General features: G+C 34.5%; 1 protein-coding gene across 1 annotated transcript; it reads right to left on the bottom strand.

The window, feature by feature from the left end:
* Positions 1–439: 439 nt before the first annotated feature.
* On the bottom strand, positions 440–1,375 carry LOC127558112 (olfactory receptor 52E2-like). The gene has a single exon (XM_051991340.1). It carries the CDS (start codon positions 1,373–1,375, stop codon positions 440–442), a length of 936 nt encoding a protein of 311 aa, XP_051847300.1.
* Between the last annotated feature and the right edge of the window lie 18,946 nt (positions 1,376–20,321).

Here is a 20,321-nt window from a genome sequence, read left to right as displayed (position 1 = left end):
TATGCATTTGTTTATATTTATGTGATTGCTTTGTTTGTGAATAGTATATCTTAATATCTAAATTACATTATCTCCTGTAATTTTTGTAATCTTAGCAAATCATTTATTACATTCAGTATACTCTATTGTATTGTTAAATAATTATTATGGAGTATTAAAAATGGGCCATGGACAAGTTGTATCCCCAAGTTTGAAGCCAAAGTAAAGAGCCATAAAACTCAGGTGCTAATGCAAAAAAAAAAAAAAAAAACTTATAGTTGTCACATTCTCACAGAAAGGCATATGTACATGAATTAGGAGACCCTGTGATGATAGACCCTCCTGAAGTGATGGGAAGTAGTTCTAGGAAGAATATATTCCAAATGAATATCTTTATTCATGACCTAACAAAATCTCTTGGAGAACATGAAGATTCAATCAGGATAACTTGCTCCACAGCTTATTTTTGTGAGAATATCTTTAACACCCGTTCCCGGATCTGCTTGGTCCTGACACCATAGATTACTGGGTTGAGCATGGGTGGAACCACAACATACAGATTAGCCAGGAGGATGTGGATGTAACGAGGAACATTCCGACCAAAGCGATGGGTCATGAAGGAGAAGAGGGCTGGGGAATAAAAAGCCAAGATTACACACACATGGGAGCCACAGGTACTCAGAGCCTTGAGACGAGCATCCAGGGAGGGAAGACGAAACACAGCTCGTAGAATGTGGCCATAAGATATAGCAATGGCTACAATGTCAAATACCAAGTAAGAAATAGCATACAAACCATAGATAATGTTGATCCTGATGCTTGCACAAGCCAGACGGGCCAGACCCATGTGTTCACAGTAGGTATGGGGAATGATGTTGTGTCCACAGAAAGGCAGACGCAGGATCAAGAACACAAAAGGAAAGACTGTAAGGAGAGGTCTCATCAGCACTCCAACACCAATTGCAGCCACCACTTTGTTAGTGAGAATGATGCTATAGCGAAGTGGGTTGCAGATAGCCACATAGCGGTCATAAGCCATGGCCAGGAGTACAGCTGATTCCATCCCAGTAAAGTTGTGAATGAATAACATCTGTGTCAGACAGGCCCCGAAAATGATCTCCCTCAAGTTGAACCAGAAGATTCCTAGCATTTTAGGGATGGTAGCTGTTGACAGACCCAGATCAATAGTAGCCAACATGGCCAAGAAATAGTACATGGGCTGGTGGAGACTTTTCTCAGTTTGAATCACAAATAGTATGATGATATTTCCTACCAGTGCAATCAGATACACAATGCAAAAAGGGAAGCCAATCCATGTATGCATAGCTTCTAGACCAGGAATGCCTAGCAACAAGAAGGAGGAAGGATGAAACTGGGTATCATTAGATATGGACATCTTGTCTGTGGATGGGTGTGTTCATGATCATCTCAGGTGCTCACCTTAAATATGGGAGCCCATATGGGAGCAGTGGGACACTGCTTTATTTGGTGGTCCTGCAGAGACACAAATAGATTGTAACTTTTTTTCTTTTCCATTTGCTAAATATTGGAAATCTGCCAAGCATAAGTCTATGTGCTGAAATAGATTAAAAGGAAAACATATAATGTAACATTTCCAAAATATGGAAATGGCTAGTATGAATCAACACTCTAAGACCAGACATAGTAATTAATACATTGTATATACTTAATAAATGATTATTGTTAGACTGGAGAATAGAAGTAATTCAAAATAATGACAAATTTTTAAGGAAAAAAAACAATTCTATATAAACAAATCATCTCTTATCAACTTTATCATCCCAAATAAATTTAGTTTTATCCACAACATCTATAATTATGTACCTACTAACATAAGAATATAAATCAATGAATGAATACATGCATGGATGAATGAATAGATCAGTGGATGTAATATAGAATCTTCTCAAGAGAGTTTACTATCTAAATGTGAAAGACTACAAATAAAAAAACCAAATAGCTATGGGAAAGTGACTGTAATATAACTTTTGATAGGTCTATATGAAAAGCTGGAAACATTCTATTTTTACCTGAGGAAATCAAGAAAAGCTTGAGTAGGTCAAATATGAGTTGGGTTTTGAAGGAAGAAGCATATATAGTGGAAACTTAATTAGGGAGTTTGTTTGAGGCTTGAGGATGGTAATGAATAAAAACATGGAAAGAAAAAAAAAGATAAGAAAGAGAAATGGAGAGTAGTTCAATGGTCCTGTAATATAAAGTATGTTAAATAATATGAGTCTGGAAATGTTAACCTTCTGCCTACTTTCCTCCTGCTCATTCTAATTATTATTATTTCATTATCCTTATCTCTTTTCTTCCATACAAAAAGCAAGGAAGAATATCATTCAAATTTATATCTTACACTATGTTGTAATGGACAAATTGATTACTATCTTTGCCCCTCAATAACTTTTTCTTGCCTTTTTTAATGGCAGATAATTTGCACCATTTCACTTCTTCCTTTCACTTTCTCCTAGTACATGCCTGTCTCACCCCTTAATTTCATCATTTTTAAAAATTGATATCTTTTCATATTCAACCTCCACATGTGCCTTCTGTCTATTTATACTCCTTGTAACTGCCATAATAATGAGAAAGTTCTGAGTTACAAGTATTATCTTTGTAGGAATATAAAAAGATGAGCCTTATTAAGTTCTTTATATCACTTTCCTGATTATCACCTTATTCATTTCCAGAGTCCTGTATTTGAAAATCAGATTTTTCTTTCAGCTCTGGTATTTTCATCACAGATGTTTGCAAAACCTCTATTTCATTCTTTTCCTCTGAAGGATTATATTCATTTTTTCTAAGTAGGTGATTCTTGATTGTAAACCTAGCTCCATTGCTCTCCAGAATATCATATCCCAAGGCCTCTGATCCTTTAATGCAAAAGCTGCTAAATCTTGTGGTATCTTGACTGAGGCTCCACTTAATTTCTTTCTGGATGCTTGCATTATTATCTTCTTGACTTGGGAATTCTCGAATTTGGCCATATATATTCCTGGGAGTTTTCATTTGGAAATCTCAGAAAATTATTGGTAGACTTTTTCAATTTCCATTTTATCCCCTGGTTCTAGAATATCAGGACATTTTTCCTTCATAATTTCTTGAAAGATGATATTCAGGATTTTTTTCTTGATCATAACTTTCAGGTAGACCAATATTTTTAAAATTATCTCTCCTATATTTATTTTCCAGAACAGTTGTTTTTCCAGTGAGATATTTCACTTTTTTCCTATTTTTTTTCATTTTTTGGATTTTGCTTTATTGTATCTTGATTTCTTATAAAGTCATTACCTTCCATTTGCTCAATTGTATTTTTTAAGGAATTATTTTCCTCAGTGATCTTTTGAATGTTTTTTTTTTCCCCAAATGGCCAATTTTTATTTTTAAGGCATTCTTCTCCTCAGTAGCTTTTTTGCATTTTCTTTTGCACCACTCTCAGTTCTTTTCCTATTTTTCCCACTGTCTCTATTATTTGATTATCAAAATCTCTTTTGAGTTCTTCCATGTCCTGTACCCAGTTCTTATTTTTCTTGGAGCAAAACCCCACATCCTACATCCAAAGCTTTGACTTTGTTATCATCTTTTGAATGTATGTTTTGATCTTCATTGTCACCATACTAACTTTCAATGTTTAGAAATTTTTTGTTGTCTGCTCATTTTTTTTATCCTGTTACTTGATTTTTTTTACTCTGATAAAGTAGGGCTCTGTTTCCAAGGTGGCTTCAGGAGTTTTGTGCAGCTGTTTTAAGAGCTCCTTCTAGGAATCTTACCACAAGTCCCCTTTTCTGCCCTGGAACTGTTAGAAGCATCCCTGCTCTAATATAGTTATAAGAGCTACTGTGCTGAATCAACAATGTTCTGTTTTCCTGTTACTTGGGCCCTGGGATTGGGGTTTTGCTGGCACAATTTGATTTGGGATTGCATATTGGAATTCCGATCTGTTGCAACAGACACTTTCCACTTACCTTCCAAGTCCTCCCTGGTGTTCCTCGGTTAGAGACATCCAGAAGCCTCTAGCACTACTGATGATTCAGAGGTCCTGCCTCATTGAGGCTGGGGTCCAGTCCAGGCTGGGACCAGGGCTGTGCTTGTGCAGCCTGTGCTGCACAGATTATATGTGATTATATGGGATTATATGTTAAGCTCACATCCTAGTTCCACAGACCATTTTTGCTGAACTTCCAAGTCCTCTTTGGTGTAAACTGGTGTAAACTGAAAGTTCTGGAAGCCACCATATAGCCACTGATTCAGAGATCTGGCTGAGGCCAGATCTGGATCCAAGACTGGGGCTAGTTCTGAACTGTGCTGGTGCATCCTGTGCTGCCATCCCACCCTGGTTCTACCAACTTTTTCTGCTGAACTTCCAGATGCTTTTTGGTGTTTCTGGGCTGAAAAGTCTGGAAGCCTCCAGCACTGCCAATTATTGAGAAATTTATTGGAGCCAGGGCCAGGGCTGGGGCCAGGGCCAGGTCCAGGAATGCACCAACATGGCGTGCACCAGGCCAATACAGTGAACTCCCACCCTGGTGTTACAGACCTTTTCTACTGACTTTATAATTTGTTTTTCAGTTCTAGTCCATCTTTTGGAGTGTTTTGATACTCTAAAATTTGTTTAGAGTCATTTAAAGGAATTTGGAGCAGTTTGGGGGAGAAATTGGACAAGCGCCTACCTTTATTCCACTATTTTGTCATTCTTTTTTTTTTTTAAAGAAACAACTGTACTTAATGCTTCATAGGGTTATTGCAGTAATATGCTGATAAATATTTTAATAAGCAACTCTAAAAATGCATGAAACTTGTAAATTTAATTTACATTATTAACATTTCTCCATCAGTTTTTTTTAATTCCATATAATACCCAAACAATAAACCAGATCTTTACTTATATCACTTTTTGATTGCCATGGTTTAAATGTTTACATTTGAAATATTCTACACTCCTAAACTGATAAGAATTAGTTAATGTATATCTTGGGCTGTTTTGAGCTTTAAATTAGATAATGCATAAATAAAGATGATTGATAACAAATAAGGTTGGTAATGGAATTGTTTTAAAATGGTTCAGGAAAAAAGACAGTCCTTTTCCTTAAAAGAAATTAAACTAAGTAAAACAAATATGTGGTGAGAACAAGAAGACCAATGATTCTTTTCTTCTTTTCTGTGACTAGATCCTATTTAACTGGAGAATTTTTTGAATTCTTACTTATAGTCTTTAGGAAGAATGCTGATAAACTGGAGCATATTTGAGGCAATGGAAACAGGACAGCGAAAGGACTAAATATCAACACACATCAGAAGTAATTAAGATATGAAGATGTTTATCCTAGAGAAGAAAGGGCTAACGGAAAACATGATAAGTTTTAGAGATTGCCCTGCAGAAGTAGGAGTACATGTGTTTTCTTGAATCAATCAAGTGGTCAACAATTGCTTAATAAGCCCCTCCTATCTGTCAGACACTATGTGGAATATCAAAGATACAAGATAAAAAATCCTTAACTTTCAATATCTTATATTCTATTAGGATATGTAACAGTTACAGATAAGTAAATGAAGAATGAGTACTCAGTGATTGAAAAAGTACTAATGGCTTATTGAACTGAGAAAATCCCCATGAATGAAGTAGTATTTGATTTGATCTTCGAAAGTAGTGGTTTGTGGGGACAGGATTCTAGGCATGAGGCAAAACTGGTAAAAAGGTACAAATGTGAAAGAGAGATAGTACATTCAGGGCTTAGAAGCAGACCAATTTGTCTGGAATGTTGAAAATATAGAGAGATTTAAGCTGCTTGAGCTATATTGTTAAGTGTTTAAATATAAAATAGAAGATATATACTTCATTCTAAAGGCAAAAGAAAATAATTGAAGTTTTTGTGAAGAGATATGACCTGATTATGCCTGTGATTTAGAATTTAGAACAAGTTGATTCATAAGAAGAAGGAGAGTTTTGTAATAGTCTAGATAAGATTCAGATAAGAACCTGATATCGAATAGTTGTAGGCCATAGAGAAAGATATTCAATGTGAAAGATATTGAGAAAGTAGAATTGATAAAAGTCAACATGTAAATGAATATAAATGAGAAGGGAGAGAATGATCTTAGATAATTCCTAGCTTGTTACCCTGACTAAATAGAAGAATAAAGATGCCCTTGACAGAAATATAAAAGTTAGAATGAAGAGCATATAACAAAAGGAAGATAAATACTTTGATTATAAGCATGTTGCGTATGATAAGCTTAATGGATATCTAGATAGAGTTTTCTAACAGAAATAATAGAAGATGGTGGATTATAACTCAGAAAAAAGATGAGAGTTGGATAAATAGTTTTGAAAATCAAATGCAGAAAAATATAGATGAATCTATAAAATTTGATGACATCATTAACACAGAGTATGTAGAATAAGAGGAAAGAGACCAGTAGAGACACAAGGGGTACATGTGGAGAGTAGTGAATTATGAACCTGAAAAGGAGTCACAAAGAATCACTTTGACCAGTATCAAGAGTGCAAAGTGAGAGCAGTGCTTTGAAGTCCCACAGAACAAGAGAGCATGAAAAAGGAGGTGTTGACCACCAAAGTCAAATACTTCTAAGGTCAAGATAGACATAGAAAAAGTTAGAAAATGAAAAGAAAATTTTAGGAGATTGGAAAATCAGTAAAGAAGTGAAACTACAAAAGGTGTTCAGCTTTTTCTAAGAATTTTAATGTGAAATGACAAGAGATAGGATAATGACTACTTGAGGGGATGGTAGTGATATGTGATAATTGTATTTTTAAAGAATGAGAGCTATCTGGGTCTAGTTGTAGGCAGTAGGCATGATGAAAAGGAAATAAATATGAAAATCAGGGAATGTGAATGGTAATTTTCTTTAGGAGGCTGGAGGGATAGAACCAATAGTGGAAGTAGTGTATTCTAAGAATGTAGTAAAGGAGAAGAGGGTGGGAGATGCAGGATATTTAAGGAAAAAAATTGGGGCCCAGAGATTAAAATTTTTTGAGTGGTCAGTTTAGACAGCATCAGGCCAGTATCAAAATATTTGTTATAAAGCTATCTAAAAATAACTTACTATCTTAAGAGATAATGGGTCTCCTATCATTAGATATCATCAACCAGGTGATATATAATCTCTTTTATTTCTTCTTATTTTGCAAATATTTAATTTTGAATATTTTGAGACTGTTCATATAACTGAATACCTTATCAGGCTTATAACCTGTTATAAATTCTAATAAAATTTTCATTGTGGCCCAAAGCTAATTTTGTGCTTTTGAATGGCTGAGGTCATATAGCCATGTAAGAATTTTGTAGAAGTGGGTGTTGGGGGCTCTCAAGGAAAACTTTGGAAGAGTTTACATAAAATTTACACAGAACTACTCCTAATCTGGTCCTAATTTGGCATTTATTTTTTTTTACTGGAATGGGTATCAAACAGTATCTTTCATTTCTCCTGTCTTAGATATTTTGCCAGTATCAGCTTGGTACTGATATGCTGATCATATTTGCTGGAAGTTGTAATCTTTTTTTTCAAATATAAGACTTTTACTCTTTAAGATGAAATGAACCAGTTCTTCATCTCCCTCCCATCAATAGGAAGAGCATTCTTCTTTATGCATCACTATAAGGTAAATCTGCTCTCTTAAGGACACAAAATATATGCAAACTCCACCAAGGGAGTAGTGTACAAAGAATAATAAACCAATGAAAAATAATGAACTGAATAGCAAATGATCTAAGGCCAAGATTTCTAGGGACTGGGGTTTGAGTCCATTCAGAGTGAGAACTGGAATTAACAATCTGAGAAACAATGCAAGGAAAGATAGTCAAAGATATGTTGCATTCTGAGTCAAAGTGCACAAGTGGGTTAGGTTTTGAATATACTGAATTAGATACAGCTTCTTTGCAGTTATTTATCTGGCTGTTTTCATATAGAATCTCTTCCTGAGATTCTTTCTAGCTTATGTAAACTTCACCTAAATACTTCCTGGGGTCCTCTATGCCATTGTCTGATTAGAGTTCTACTACTTCTTGTCCTCTTATCTTAATTTCTGAATCCCCCCCCTAGTCAATTTTCACTGTAGCATCACCAGAAGCATCCTCATGTTTGTTCCTCAGTTGCTGGTAGTAAATATTCCTACACACAGCCATATCTTTACATATGTGTGTGTATGTATATGCACATATGCAGATATGTGTACATATATGCACATATTTATACAGACGTGCATAAATTAGTCTTCTCATTATATTTTGTATTACTTCATCTGTGCTTCCTTATGTCTACCAGTACACTGAAGCACAGAATCATATCTCAAGGCTAAAAGGGAACTCAGAAGTAAACAGTCTTATTCCACAAGTGAACAAAGTTCCTTTAATTATATGCCTGGTTCTCAAGTTTCAATGTAAACATTTCAATTAATACAGAACTTAATAAGACAGTTCATTTTATTTTTGAACAACTCTAATTATTAAGTAATCAGTTTAAATAATTTCCACCTCCACATTTTTGTTCATCGTAATTTCCTTATCAGACAATATTTTCCTATTCTCTTTAAAGTCAGGAATTCTCACATTCTAAGTCCTAGGTCAATTCACCTCATTCCATGAGGCATTTCCAGATTACTCTTCTTTGTACTATTAGCCTTTCCTTCAGAAAATTTATTGTAATGAATGAAATTACATTGAACTTTCTGACCAAATTAATTTAAGGTCACCAACCTAGCTTGTGATCTGGCAGCTTTATTGTGTTTATATGCAATGGTTCTGTTTGTTCTGGTGTCAAGAGTATGTGTGAAGATAGAAATGTGATACTCAGAATGAAATGATCAGGCACAATAGGTTTGTAGTGGTAATGCTGAAGGAAGAGGAGAAAGAAGAAATGTAGAGAAAATATGAATTTAAGAGAAGAAAGAGGAAAGGAAGGGAGGAATGAAGGAAGGGAGGGAGGAAGGAAGGAAGGAAGGAAGGAAAGAAGGAAGGAAGGAAGGAAGGAAGGAAGGAAAAGAGGGAGGGCAGGAAGGAAAAAAAGAGGGAGGGAAGGAAAGAAAGAAAAGAGGGAGGGAGGGAGAAAGGGAAGGAGAGAGGGAAAGAGGAAGGGAGGGATGAAGGAAAAATGGATAGAGGAAGATAAAAAAGATGAAGATCAAAAGCAAGAGAGGAGAAAAAAGATTTTGTCTCTCCCTTCCATGTCCTTACATAGGCTATCTCATGAAAATAGAATGAGTTCCCCTTTTTCAATTCCTAGGCTCTGTAGCTTCTTTTAAAGTTTACCTTATTGCCAAATACTCTGAGAAAAGTTTCTGAAAAATATAATTCTTAATGACCTTCTCTGGTGATACTTTGTTTATTTCTGTCTAAATTCTCAATAGGACATTATGTCTGTCTGTTCCCAAGAGGAATTAAGGTTCTAGATGACTTGGACTTTTTGCTTACTGTCTTTAAATCTCCATGAGTTACCACAGACTCTTGTTCCTCCTTGGTAAGCACTTGGAAAGGCTTCCTATATGAATGAATGAGGCATCTTTTTCTGAGTGCTGTTCCACAAATCTCTAACCCTTTTTGAATCTCATTTTCCCCAACTATTAATTAGATAATAATATCTAATTAATTCTTGTGATTTTTTTTTACTAATCCATGAGTCAGTTATTCAGATAAAATGAGATACTTATTGTGAAAGTGATTTGAAACATTTTAGAGATAATCACTGTATCATCATAAAATGTCCTACATCAGAAAGAAACTTGGAGGAAGAGAAGCAACAAAAGAAAAAGATAAATACTGTGAGAGAAATAAAACAAAAAATAAAATAAAATTGAGAAGCCTAGGGCATGGTGAAATAGAAACATAAATATTTGTATTCAAGAGATAAGTTCATATAGAAATATAGAATGATGCATCAGACAAAGATGAGGAAATAAGCATAGAATGGGGAGGGAGTATTCTTGAGATAAGGACAATATGAGTACCCTTACTTCTTCCATGTAAATTTAGGCAAGTATCTTTATAATAATATGACTAGAATGTTTGCTTCCTTCTCTGAGTCCCTCAATACTCTTTGTTTACACTTTTGTATTCATTCAATTATTAATTTATTTGCATAAACAAAATGCACTTTAAGTAGATTATAGGGACCTTGAGGATAATACCATCTTACATTTTCTATTATTTTATTTACACAGAATGTCCTACATATTGTCGACACTTAATAAACCTTTAGGGCATGGTAGTGGAATGAATCTATGATTTTTTTAAAAAATATTCTTATAAATAAATTTATTTTAAAAATTAAAAAGAATAAAAAAGAATCTATGACAATGTGAAAATTATTTTTTAGATAAAATAAAAACCAAAAAAATAAATCTAGTCACAGAATCAACATAGTCAAACCAAATGAGAGGCTTCTAGGAACATTGAAAATTTTTTCAGGGGACCAGAGTGTAAAAAGATAACTTCATCATGAGTCCTCTAAAATTGGGAAATAAAAGAAATTGTAGATGCTTTCCTTATATTGCAGCACCTGTGTAATTTCTTTTGTATAAAAGACATGACTAATGAATATCTTATGACTATTGGTTTATATATGTGATTTCAAACTAAGAAAAGTAAGACTTTCAAGTGAAAACCTTCCTACCTTAATCAAATTTGCTCTTCTAGCCCTGTTCAATGTTTACCTGCCTGGTACCTCTCCTAATGGGGAGAAATGTTTGGAACCCCAAAGCTCTGGAAATGATCTAGAGAATAACTCACCAATTCTGGTATCAGATATATTCTTATGTCTGTCTCAATTACAGGCTGCACTCCAGCCTAAGCAGTTTCAAAGAAAGAGACTTTATTCTAAAATCATATCCCTCTGTGAGTAACTTCCTCCTACAGTCTGCACAAACCTGGCATTTGGGAAAAGGAACTATGGCCCTGAGGCCCAAAGTAAACATCATTCTAGGTTAATCCCTTGATTATAATCAGATTTTCAGTCATTAGGAAATGACTGGACAAGTTTGGGGATAGGGGATGCCAAATTGCCTGTGGGAGACTTGACACTATGGTTGAATCTGAACAAGCCTCTTCTCTACCCATGTTGTTCCTCAGGAAGGACAGGGACTGCAGGAATCAGTTAACCTTGAATCACAATGATATGGTTCAAGCCTATAAACTGAAGCTCAGAGGATTATGGTATAGATCTGAAATAACATATCTCCCTCCACTGCAATACATTCTTAAACCTTCTCTAGAACTAGAAGAAATGTGGCCAGAGATTAACAAAACTACTTACCTGAAGAAAATGAGCCTATATAAGATGTGTCTAAGTTCATGAGGAAAGGTTCACTGGTGTGGATAGGACAGGAAACAAGAACATAGTTTAGGTAGGCAGAGGCTAGACCATCAGAAAGAAAGGAGCAACTTCCTCTGTTTTTCAGTAGATCAGAATGACTCCAAAACTGAATGGATTTATCTGTTGTTGGTTTCTGAAGTTCTGGTGTCACAATTAAGTAAAATCCAAATCTCAATATACTTGATTTACTTTCTGTCCTACATACAGACATCATTTATAACTCCTACTCTAAATTCAACAAACCATAAACCATAAATTAAAACTACTAATTCTGGCATGTTCTTGGAAGAAGTGCTGCTCTTGGAGGGGGGCAGTGAGAACAAGCTCATGCCACCTTTTAAAGAGATCCCCCTCTATTCTCAACGTCCAAAAGGAAGAATAGAGAAAAGGGAGCCTGAAAGGACTTGTTATTTTCTTATAAACAATACTTACATATTCTTTTTTTTTTTTTTTTGTAAAATTGGCAGTTCTTAGGAGGGACAGTATTTCATCAAACCTGATGGAGGAGCCAAAGACATTAAGGGAAAAAAGTGTGTTAAAATGGGCCACCTGTTTAGTCATGAATCCTGAGGTACTATTTGGCCAGAAAATTAAGGATTCTTCATTTATTCATTCAACATACATTTATTAGGTACTGCAGTATGTCTAGAACACCATGGTAGAATCCAGGGGAGAATAAAAAATAAAAATAAATGACATAACCTTTTCCTAATTGGCTTTATACTTTATGAAAAGAATAAGATATATAATAATGTGTATTATTTGATAAAAGCATTAGAGAGCCAGAAAACAGATTTGTAAGGTCCAAAAGGAAAGACCTATAAATAAAAACATAATGCGGACAATCGTATGAAGGATGGAATGGAGAGAAAAGATAGAAGAGGAAAGCAACAGGCCTTTCTGGATATTCTCTCTCTAGACAATATCTAATTTCTAAGTGTAAATCTCAGAATCTCTGAATTTTCATCATACTACTCATTTTCCTTTCAGTTATCTTCTTATTTTAAGTCTCAGTTCAAATCTCACAATTTAAAATAAACTTCTTTTTTTTATTTTATTTTTTTAAATTTTTATTTAATAATTACTTTATATTGACAGAATCCATGCCAGGGTAATTTTTTTTACAACATTATCTTTTGCACTCGTTTCTGTTCCAATTTTTTTCCCTCCCTCCCTCCACCCCCTCCCCTAGATGGCAAGCAGTCCTTTATATGTTGGATATGTTGCAGTATATCCTAGATACAATATATGTTTGCAGAACCGAACAGTTCTCTTGTTGCATAGGGAGAATTGGATTCAGAAGGTATAAATAACCCGGGAAGAAAAACAAAAATGCAGATAGTTCACATTCGTTTCCCAGTGTTCTTTCTTTGGGTGTAGCTGTTTCTGTCCATCATTTATCCATTGAAACTCAGGTCTCTTTGTCAAAGAAATCCACTTCCATCAAAATATGTCCTCATACAATATCGTTGTCGAAGTATATAATGATCTCCTGGTTCTGCTCATTTCACTTAGCATCAGTTCATGTAAGTCTCGCCAGTCCTCTCTGTATTCATCCTGCTGGTCATTTCTTACAGAACAATAATATTCCATAACATTCATATACCACAATTTACCCAGCCATTCTCCAATTGATGGGCATCCATAAAATAAACTTCTTAAAATGAATTTCCTCTGTTGATTATCTCCAATTTAACTTGTATATATCTTGTTTGTATATATTCGTTTACAAGTTGCCTCACCTATTAAGCTATGAGTTCCCTAAGAGCAGGGATGTCTTCTGCCTTTTCTTTGTATATCCAGAACTTGTCACAGTGTCTGAAATACACATGAAATATAACTTTGAAATATAAATATTTTTTCTTGACTAACAAGTATAGGGAGTAGGGGATGACAATGAAGACCTTCCTTAGGGAAGTCAATGGGAACTGAAAGGAGAGAAATGGATATAAAAATACTGCAAAGGAAAAAAAAATCAAAGGAGAGCAAAGACTCTAAAATAATCTAAGAGTTGTTACAAATTTAATATTGGGAAGAAATCATTGCCACTGCCAAAAGTGGTGAAATTAGGAGAAACAGTTTTAGGGGGGAAGTAAAAATCTTTGGTTTCCTTAGGTTCTCTGAAGTCAGAATATGTCAGGGACATTTCTGAATTCTCATTATTCAGAAGCAACACACATCCTCCCCAAGTGAGTCCTTTAAACTTGAGATATGGAAACATGAATTCTAGGAAAACACAGCCAGCAAGGTCCAAAATAATTTAGTATGTTCTTAGAAGAGTGGAGTATTTGAATGTAGGAGAAAGCAATGATTATGATGTACAAATAGAGGAAATAAACAGTGCCAAATGCATATATAATATTAATTTTGATACTGTCTCAAGCCAATTGAGCAAGATTCTTGTTCACAGTAGGTGTGGGGGATGATATGGAACCCACAGAACAGTAGCCAAAGAATCAAGAATAGAAAAGGAATCATTGTGAAGAAATACCTGACTGCAGACTCAAGGCCCATCATGATGACCATCCTATTAGTAAGGTCAAAGCTGCAATGAAGGGGGTTACAGATAGCCACATATTGGTCATAGACCATGGATACTAGCACAATTGATTCCATTCCAATAAAGTTATGAATGAAAAACATCTATGTGAGACAAGCCCCAGAGCTAATTTCCCTCAACTTGAACCAGAAGTTACCCAGCATCTTGGTCAGGCAGTAGAACATAGGTTGGTAGTATCTTGGTCTTAATAACAAAAAAGAAAGTGATATTCCCCACAAATGCAATTAAATATATAATACACAATGGGAAGCTAATCCAAATATGGAAGGAGAAGAAATAGAATAATATGTTATTGATAGAAAGCATTCTTTATATAATTGCAAATTACACTGTAGAATTATTCTCATTTAATTTATTGGAACCTAATTTATCCACTCTGTCTCTCTATTATCCCAAAGATAAATATTTTTTTAAAAATAGGCTTCATTCATTCATCAAACATGCAAGTATTTGAATAATGTAACTTTAGAACTGGATGAGCACTCAAAAACCTAGTCACTTCGTACCTCAGAATGTAGATCTCTGGAAATGATATCCTTAACAGATAACAATCTATCTTCTATTTGAAATTTTCTGGAAATGACTAATTTAAAGTCTATTACCCTTCTGTATAGCTGGAAACAGCTGGTAATCTTTCCACATATTTTTAGTTTCAACTTTCCAAATGTTCCAAGAATTAAAAAAACATTCTCCAGTTACTGCCTGACAACAGCAAAAAATAAGCATCCAATTCATTATGTACATTTATTAAACACTGAATATGTACAAAACACTATGTCCTTTTTTTGCTAGAGATATAAAGCAAAATAAACAAATGAACAAATAAATATATAATTTAAAAATTAGTCCCTGCTCTCAAAGAGCTTCCATTATGGTGGTGAAAACAATAGTCACACACATAACTAAATATAAGATTATTAGAAAAACATTTCAGAAAATCTTTTCCATATAAGCTGGTGTATTGGATAATGCTTGAAGAAGGGTATGAATTCTTAGAGAAAGAAGTGAGTATTTAGTGCATTCAAAGCATGTGGATCAACTCATTCAAAGGCAATGAAAATTGAAAGAAAAAGAGAAGGAAAGAAAAAAAGAAAGAAAGAAAGAAAGAAAGAAAGAAAGAAAGAAAGAAAGAAAGAAAGAAAGAAAGAAAGAAAGAAAGGAAGGAAGGAAGGAAGGAAGGAAGGAAGGAAGGAAGGAAGGAAGGAAGGAGGAAAGAAGGAAAGGAAAGGAGGAAAAAAGGAAAGGAAGAAAGAAAGAAAGGAAGGAAGGAAGGAAGGAGGAAAGGAGGAAAGAAAGAATGGAGGAAGGAAAGGAGGGAGAAAAGGAAGAAAGGAGGAAGGAAAGGAGGAAAGAAGGAGGAAAGGAGGAAAAATGGAAAGGAGGAAAGAAGGAGGAAAGGAGGAAAGAAGGAAAGGAAAGGAGGAAAAAAGGAAAGGAAGAAAGAAAGAAAGGAAGAACAAAAGAAAGAAAGAACAAAAAAAGAAAGAAAGAAAAAGAAAGAATTATTATTTAATATTATTAATTAAGAAATGATGGCTGGGCAGATTTCACTACATTAATTTAATGAAATAATATCATACTACAGGAAATAATAAATGAGGAGTTAGAGAACCATGAAATTATCTATATCAACTGATGGATCTAAAATAAGTAGAACCATATGAATAATTTAAATGGTAACTATAATAACTAGGGCAACTGAGAGAGTCATTATATGGAGTGCAGAACTAGAGTCAGGAAAACTTACCTTCCTGAGTTCAAATCTAACCTCAGATAACTTTTGTGCCATTTAATCAAATCATTTAACTTTGTCTCAGTTTCCTCATCTGTAAATGATCTGGAAAGGAAATGGCAAACCACTTCAGTGTCTTTGCTAAAAGATAACTCAAATGGGGTCACAAAGAGTCAGATATAACTGAAAAATGACTCAATTGAATGATAATACTTAAAACACTCACACTGTAAAAAGCAGGGGTTTTTTTTGGCCAAATATAATAATTAATCTTAGCCCCAGAGAGCAGATAATGAAACATTGTTCTCCTCCTCCCTTCCCCTTCCCAGTACGGAAATAGGATTGATAGGGACACATATATTGGGGAATAGTCAAACAACGGCAAAAATTAAAATATGTATATACATCTTAACTTTTACAAAACATTTTTAAAAAGCAATTACTTAATTCAGTCCTCAAAATGCATTTGTGAAGAAGGTAACTATATTATTCCTATTATATGGAGGAGAACTATTCTACCAGTTTGGAGGCACACAGCTCAGGCCCCACACACCTATTTTAGTATAATGTTTGGACTAGCTCTCTGGAGGTCCTCCAAATGGGGCTTGTTTTAAATGGAGGAATGCATAAGGCAGGAGAGCCACCAGGATGGTGGTCAAGTCTTCTCTCTATGGCTGTTTGTCCCAGTTTATCTACTTTATTAAAATTAAATCAATTCATCATTCTGAGTGTAAACCAATCATTATATCACTAGAGAACCATTATTTGTTGTAAGATTAAATCAATCACACTGAACTAGAGAACTCACATACTAAACTAGATAACCATTGTCTTATCAATTCCACTGAGTTAATATCTTGTTGTAAGAATCCTTGTTTCAAGTACATTTCTCCAGAGTTCTGGCCCATTACATCTCCCTCTTTCTTTTGTTTTAGAACATGGATGGTCATGCTTTCCCTGACTTCGCAGGGAGGTGAGAACCCCCAAAAGCAGGTGATCGCACCCTCCCTGACGTCTTAGAAAGGGGAGTGAAAACACTAAAAAAAGGAGATGATCACACCCTCCCTGATGTCTCAGGAAAGGAGATGAAAACACCAAAGGGAAATGGGGAGTCAAATCAGATTTTGTTAGTGGGTTTCTGAAGGGTCTCACTTGAAACAGGTATACATAAATCCATCAGCATGGGAAGTATTACACAAACACATAGTAATATAACACAGGCTAGTAGTGATGGCTCTCCCTAAAGCTGGCATAGGCTCAATGTGGTGTAACAAACATGAATTATACATGCAAGTAATGATATAACAAACAATATGAATGAACATGGTAATGTAAAAAATTAAATCAATCATACTGAACTAAAGAATTCACATGCTAGATAACCACTGTCTTATCAATTCCACTGAGTTAACACCTTGTTGTATATAAATAACAATCATACATACACCTCTTCAGAAGCCAAGAGATAGTCCAAAACCAATCTATTGTCCATTACTTCATATGTCAGGGAATCCAATGATTCCTGCAAGTTTTTGAAATCCTGCAAAAGACTTATTATGTGTTAGGGAATCCAATGATTCCTATAGATTTTGAAGTCCTGCAACAATTTTATCAACAATTTTTCATCTCAGGGAACCCAATGATTCCTACAGGTTTTGAAGTTCTGTAACAGTCTTTTATCAACAATTTTTGATGTTCATCAGTCAACTGCCATACACAATCAGGGGTCTTTATAAGACAATGTAAAGTTGAACTGATTGATTTTAAGTAGCACTCCATGACACCCCCCCCCTCCAGAACTGAGTCCCTTGGGACAGCTCAGCTAGAATGAAAACTCAAGATATGATTGTTTCTAGGCATACATGATAGAAATGTCTTTCTATATCATTCCTTTCAAAACAAATAGAATGTTTGCTACCTGGTCCAAATTTTATACCCTGAGGCTTAGTTAGCTTTGTTCTGCTCATGAGAAACTGAAGGACTGATAATGCAGAATGATAAATCTTCTGATTTGTGTGAGGAATTAAAAGGTTGAAATTTAGGAAAAGCTAAGTCTGAGCTAAGTGAACACATAAAACTTTCAAATAGATAATCATTCTCACTTTTACACCTAGAGTAATGTATAATGCAAAATAAATACTTAACAAATACTTGATTCAAGTCCTGAGTAGTTTTTAATTAAAATTGTTCTGAGACTCTGGGTGGGGGAAAAAGGAAATGGCTAGTAATTTATCTGTTTTATCTCCTTACAGGATTACAACTTATCCTTGTGCACAGGTTTTTTTTGTGTTTATTCTTTCTTGATTGTTTTTAAATGAATAATATGGACTGGGAATTTAACCCAAGACATTGTAATAATAGATAATGAGTCCAGTGAACCACTATATTAACTCAGAGATGTGCTTCATTCAGCCCAGTAGTGTATTAATCCATAATGTGAGATACTATGCCATATTAGGAGAGAGACCCGGAGAGTATCTTACTCCAACAAAAACTTGTATATTTCTAGAAAAAAGAAAATTAATTCTCAGAGTCAACATTATAGAAATGCCTTTCAGTTAAATTGATTCTCTATACGTTTACCTCAGTTTCTTTTTGCCCATTCTCTCCAGAAATCTTGTGTGTGCTAGTTGAATGCACTTTGGGGGGAGAGGGGGGAGGGCGCATGATTTTGTTTTCATTACAAATGTTTTCATTACAAAGAAATTTTATTTATTATAAAAATAGAAAACAGTATTAAAAATAGAAATTTCAGGAAAAAATTACATCATACAATTGAGTGATGGATATTCAGTGACATAAAAGGATAATTTTACTACTTGCTTATGAACTAGAAACTATCTTTTCTATAGACCCAATACATTTTCTTGTGGATGTTCTTGAATTATAATGTAAAAGAATGTAGCTTAATGAAAATGAAGTAAAAGTAAAAAAGATCACCCCAACATAATTTTCTGTAATCTTTTAGGAATAGTAGATCTAGAAGTTTAGGTCAAAAGCAATCTCCATTTAATTTTTTTAAAACATAGTAGAAATATATGTTAAATGCAATATATGTATACATATTTATTAAATTATCTTGCTCCATACGAAAAACCAAATCAAATAGGAAAAAAAAAGTGAGAAAGAAAATAAAATGCAAATAAACAACAACAAAAAGAATGAAAATGCTATGTAGTGAATTAACTCACTTGCCACAATCTTCACTCTGGATATGGATGGCTCTTTTCATCACAAGATCTTAGGAACTGGCCTGAAATCATCTCATTGTTGAAGAGAGTCACATCCATCAGAATTGATCATTATATAATCATGTTGTTGCCATGTAAAATGATCTGGTTCTGCTCATTTCATTTAGCATAAGTTCATGTAAATCTCTTTAGGCTTCTCTGAAATCACCCTCCTAATCGTTTCTTATGGAACAATCATATTGCATAACATTCATATACCATAACTTATTCAGTCATTCTCTAACTGATGGACATCCACTCAGTTTCCAGTTTCTTGCTGCTAAAAAAAAGGGGCAGCTACAAACATTTTTGCACATATGGATCCCTTTTCCTCCTTTAAGATCTCTTTGGAACATAAGCCCAATAGAAACATTGCTAGATCAAAGGGTATGCACAGTTTGATAAGTCTTTGGGCATAATATAGGGGGCATGATTTTTACTCTTCACTTTAATTTTGAATCCACCTCTCCTGGGGAAGAGTGTACCTCCCTGTTTTGGAGGGTTATATTGCATACTGATTTTGTTATCAATAGATATCCCTTTGAAATAGCCAATTAAATTTAACTGATTGATCAAATTGAGAGGAATTCAAAGAATGGGTGCTCTTCAGCAATGGTTTTAGAAGACCTTATCTTTGGAGTTGCCAAATGATGACAACTTAAGAAAAGTGGCAGTCAGTCTCCCCTTGGAACCCAATATTTGATAGTCTTGCATAAGACGGAAGTGTAAGCCTACAGAGCAGACAATATAGAGAGTTTGAAGAGAGAAAAATGAGTCCAGAACTATAGTGAGAAATAGTTTGGAAAATGAAGGATGGTTGGAATGACGAGAGATTGTTATGAGAATGGAGAATAACTTTGGAGGAGTAGTAAGGCACAAAGTTAGAACAATAAGAGGTAATAATCAGATAAGGGAATTTCAAAGTTGTGGACATAGAAAATTTGTGGGGGAATAATACAATAGAAGATACAAATCTATGCATCATTAAATAAGAATTTATTAATTACTTAAGGAAAACAGGGATTAAGAGAGATAAGGAGAGTAATTCTAGCCATATAAGATACCCAGGTCAAAGAAATGGAGAGGGGGGAATGGAATGTGATATGTGTGTGGGGAATGGGGCTTGGGGAAGGAGAGAAAATCTAGTTTGGCAAGCTCACATAGTATGGAAGATGGAGGTTTGTACAACAGAGTTGTCAAGTTAGGCTATGTACAGCTTACAAAAAAGTTTGAAAAGCTAAATGTAATTTTTTATTTTACTACAGAAGTAATAGAAAGCCCCTGGAGAGGATAAATGATCTAATTAGACTGTAGGATTTAAGGAAACTCATTTTGATAGAATTGAGTACTACCTTCCCCCATGTATAACTGAGATTGAAAGAAGGTTCAGAAGCTATAATTTTATAAAAAGATGTTGGACATCATTTTTCAAGGAATTATAAAGGAAAACCATTCTAGATATCTTGAA

This window comes from Antechinus flavipes, chromosome 3 (assembly GCF_016432865.1).
Source record: "Antechinus flavipes isolate AdamAnt ecotype Samford, QLD, Australia chromosome 3, AdamAnt_v2, whole genome shotgun sequence".
NCBI classification, from domain to species: Eukaryota; Metazoa; Chordata; class Mammalia; order Dasyuromorphia; family Dasyuridae; genus Antechinus; species Antechinus flavipes.
This window is presented reverse-complemented; position numbering and strand designations above follow the sequence as displayed.

Bases quoted from the DNA above. Each gene is read 5' to 3' on its own strand.
- LOC127558112 (XM_051991340.1), bottom strand. From the start codon at position 1,375: ATGTCCATATCTAATGATACCCAGTTTCATCCTTCCTCCTTCTTGTTG.